This window comes from Sinocyclocheilus anshuiensis, unplaced genomic scaffold (assembly GCF_001515605.1).
Source record: "Sinocyclocheilus anshuiensis isolate Anshui unplaced genomic scaffold, SAMN03320099.WGS_v1.1 scaffold1814, whole genome shotgun sequence".
NCBI classification, from domain to species: Eukaryota; Metazoa; Chordata; class Actinopteri; order Cypriniformes; family Cyprinidae; genus Sinocyclocheilus; species Sinocyclocheilus anshuiensis.
Window position 1 is genome coordinate 181566 of NW_015546028.1, and position 4406 is coordinate 185971.

Below are 4406 nucleotides of genomic sequence, written 5' to 3' on the forward strand. Positions count from 1 at the left end.
ATTGAGTCTTATTGGAGTTTGAGTGTCTGTCATCTGCTTTGCCGGACTTCCTGTTTGCTCTCCTCATCCTCAGTATCAGTCATTAGCAGACGTCTGTTTTCTCTGAACAGCCCGGTTTTATTTTCTCTTCCGTTATGAAAGAGTTTTCAGACAGAAGCGAGGCTCGCGGCAGGACTGGGATTTTCGGCTCATTAACATGTAATCTCGGCTCCTGAGGCCTGGAACGCGTTTGTTTCATTTCCTGCTTCTGGTTTAATTGGAGCATTTCTGTTGTGTTGCAGCATAAAGCCGGCGGTCTCAGAGTGCATTACTGCACTGCACTGCGCTGCGCGTGAATACTAACACACATGATTCGCATGAATGGATGTGTTCAGTGTAGAGAGTGTGCTGCATCTTTAATTATCTCTTCTCATTAAACGTCTGATTAAATTAATCAAACATCATCATAATGGATTTCTATACTTAAGGTAGAATGATAACTCTCTAGTTAGAGAATACTCATTATCTGGATAATAACTGGTTCAAGTGTTTGGTACAGTGACTTTATAAAGTATTTGGACACTTCAGTCACACACATAAATGTCTCAATGTCACTGCATCAGATATAAAATATATTTGTTTGTGGTTAATTAGTGGATGATGTTGGTAATTAATGGGATTCTCTCTATCTGTGTCAGACTCTGTTCCATGTTTTGTCTGTGTCTTGCTCCCCAGGTGTTCCTTTCCCATGTTTAATTTGTCCCAGCTGTTCCCCATGATGGTTCATTGCTCCCAGGTGTGTCTCGTCATCCCCTCCTCCTGTGTGTGTGTATAAAAAGTGTTCCCAGTCCCAAGTTCTCTGTCCGCTGTGAACGTCTTCCTGTGTTCGTCTCCCTTGGTTCCTTGGTGCAAATAAACTCCTGTCAACATATTCTCCAGCGTCTCCTCGTCCCTCGTGTGTGTGCAACGTGACAATCTGTGGTTCATCTGAACATCCACTAAAAATCACCAAAACACCTGCTGATTCAAACCAGTGTCATTTTAGTATCATTGAGATACTATTTTTATTTATTTTTTTCTTATGTTTTGAATAATTTTTTTTTTTTTTGTAGTTTCATTTTAAAATTAAAGTTTTAGGAATTTTGTTGTTTTTGTCATTTTTATAATTTTTTGTTTTTTAAAATGTGTCTATATAATGTTTAAAATTAATATATTTTTCAAGTTTTAGTTATTTTGTAAAGCAAGTTATTATAAAATGACATTTTGCTTTGGCAACTAGCTGAAAAATTTTATTTTTTTTAAATATATTTGTAAATTTGATTTCAGTTAACATTTAGTTCATTTAAAACATTTTTTATGGGTTTTGTTTTAGCCTACTATAATAATGCTGATTCCAACACATTGAGACTTCACATATAATGAAGAAACGTAACATTAGTGAAGAGAAACTGTATCCTGTAGATACAGACACTTATGAAAGACATTCAGACGTTTATAAATGTGACTGAGGTGATTGGACACTTTCAGAGGTTAATGTATGTTTCTGCATATGATCTAGTCTGATGTGTGCGTTAGTGTCTGTGATGCTGTGTTTGCTCAGATGTGTGTGTGTGTGAATCTCCTCAGCTCGGCGGACGCCAGTCAACACAGCGACAGTCAATGTAAATGGCACTAGACCAACAGGTAGAGACGTTTCTCTGTATCCCTGACGCTTGTAGATACTGCTTGTTTGACTCTGATAGTCTGAGGTTGTGTGTGCATGCAGCAGGCATGCGCTGGTGCTCTAGCGCGCTTCTGCTTCAGACGCCTTTGATTTTGCACATGCTGTGTCTGCATCAGTGTTGTTTTACAATCATTGAGATACTAATAATTTTTATTAATATTTTAAATTAGTTTTTTATTTTATATTTCATGTTTTCATTTTTATCCTAGTTAAAGTTTTAGTAATTTTGTTGTGTGTTTTTGACATTTTTATTATTATTATTTTATATATGTTGGTGTAGTTTTTATTCATTTTATTTCAGTTTTAGTTTTAGTTATTATCAGTTTTAAATTAATGAAAATGAGAAATGTTGCTTTGGCAACTAGCTGAAATAATATTTTTATTTTATTTTTTATTATGTTATTACTTAATATTTAATATTTAATAAGATTGTTTCATATCTTTAATTATTAGTAGTATAAATGTATATTAATAATGATTTTATTAATAATTTTTAGATGATTTTTAATTGTTTATTATTTTATTGATAATATTTTATTAGTAATTTTATTTAGTGATTTTATTTCAGTTAGTAACTTTAATAACCCTGGTCTGTCACTGTCGGATGGCTTTGTTTGTAGTTGTCTCTAACAGTCTGGTTAAAATAAGCCAAAGTCTCACTGAAACATCAATATGTGTGCATCATTGTTCTGTTTTATTGATTGATGCAAAGTTCAATATTACAGGCAAAAATGAGGAAAACTAGCACTGCATTACTTAACCAGCATCATGTTCAGACTCAGATCTTCTGTAGAAATCACTCAATGTTGTACCGCGGTGCAATCATCAGTAATTACAGCTTCTTTAGAGCTTTTAGAGCAACAAACCGTGAATCACAGTGAATCCATCACGATCACGCCCTAGACCAGTTACAATGATTTCTTTTGTAAACTTTGTGAGAAAAATTGACTTAGCAAACTTCCAGAAGTTAAAAGCACCGTATCCAAAAACATTCCATTTATATTCCCTGAGCTCTGCTTCGATTAGATTAGATTCAGCTTTATTGTCATTGTGCGGAGTATAAGTACAGAGACAGTGAAATACAGCAATGCAAGGGTTTATTGCACCAGAAATAAACCAGAGTCACCAGAGTCATTCAGTTTTTCCTTGATCGTTATCCAGCTTCTCTTTGATGATTATAAATAAACTTGTTCTCATAAACGACCTCTGTAATGACTGACTAACCTCTTCACATGTAACTGAATGGACATACTTTGCTGTGTTCACATGTGTGTGTGTGTGTGTGTGTGTGTGTGTGCACAGTGAATCCATCACGATCATCATGATCTAGACCAGTTACAATGATTTCTTTTGTAAACTTTGTGAGAAAAATTGACTTAGCAAACTTCCAGAAGTTAAAAGCACCATATCCAAAAACATTCCATTTATATTCCCTGAGCTCTGCTTCGATTAGATTAGATTCAGCTTTATTGTCATTGTGCGGAGTATAAGTACAGAGACAGTGAAATACAGCAATGCAAGGGTTTATTGCACCAGAAATAAACCAGAGTCACCAGAGTCATTCAGTTTTTCCTTGATCGTTATCCAGCTTCTCTTTGATGATTATAAATAAACTTGTTCTCATAAACGACCTCTGTAATGACTGACTAACCTCTTCACATGTAACTGAATGGACATACTTTGCTGTGTTCACATGTGTGTGTGTGTGTGTGTGTGTGTGTGTGTGTGTGTGTGTGTGTGTGTTTGTTGCCATTATGAACTAATGAGCTCATGCTTATGACATAACAACCATGAAGATTCATGATTTCCTATTAGTTTAGTTGATTAAATGTGTTTTTTAAGTGCATTGAAGTATTTTGTTTCGGAGAGAACAAAAAAACCTGGATTTATAAACGATATATATAATGCTGTAGTTAAAAATTAAATTAAAATTAAAATCTTAAAATTAAAGGCATTGATGGATCCATGAGGAACATTTAACAGCCATATAATCTTTCTATTGATCAAAAGGTTCTTTAGATTATTAAAAAGTTCTTTACATTAAGAAAAAATGTTTTTTTTAAGATCTGTTTAAAGAAAGATTTTGAACCAAAAATCACTGCAAAAACATCCTTTAGGAACCATTATTTTTAACAATGTGTGTAAATAATATTATATTTTAAGTAAACAAAAGCAATAGTAAAGATGCAGAATAAAATAATTCTGCAGTCTTAATTCAGTGATATAATGCAGGCAGTGTTTGTTGTAGTGAATGCAGATGCAGCACTGATGTCTGTGTGTGTGTGTGTGTGTGTGTGTGTGTGTGTAGAGATGGGTACGGCCTTGTACGGCACGGCCAAAGGCATTGCCATGAGTGACCTCATCACCACGGTAACGCCAGAGAAGAAGGTCGAGGAGATGCGCGAGGAGGAGCGTGAGGAGGAGTGTGAGGAGACTCGACCGGTGCTGGTGGAGAGTGTGTCGGTGCTGGAGGAAGAGGACGAGATAACGAAAGCCACGGAACCATCGCTACCGAGCCCACTGACACCGGCCCGACAGGACACACGGGTAAACAGACCCTAACTAACACTAACTAACCCACCGACACCGGCCCGACAGGACACACAGGTAAACAGACCCTAACTAACGCTAACTAACCCACCGACATCAGCCCGACAGGACATACGGGTAAACAAACACTAACTAACGCTAGGACACACAGGGG

General features: G+C 36.1%; 1 protein-coding gene across 1 annotated transcript in view; it reads left to right on the forward strand.

Annotated features, from left to right (window-relative positions):
- Positions 1–4406, forward strand: part of epb41l3a (erythrocyte membrane protein band 4.1-like 3a) — a gene marked incomplete at its 3' end in the record, with an annotated part of 25412 nt that overhangs the window by 8404 nt on the left and 12602 nt on the right. Inside the window, exons 11-12 of the mRNA XM_016499799.1 lie at positions 1606–1662; positions 4011–4249. Of these exons, the coding sequence (XP_016355285.1) occupies positions 1606–1662; positions 4011–4249 (296 nt within the window). The remainder of the gene's footprint in view (positions 1–1605; positions 1663–4010; positions 4250–4406) is intronic.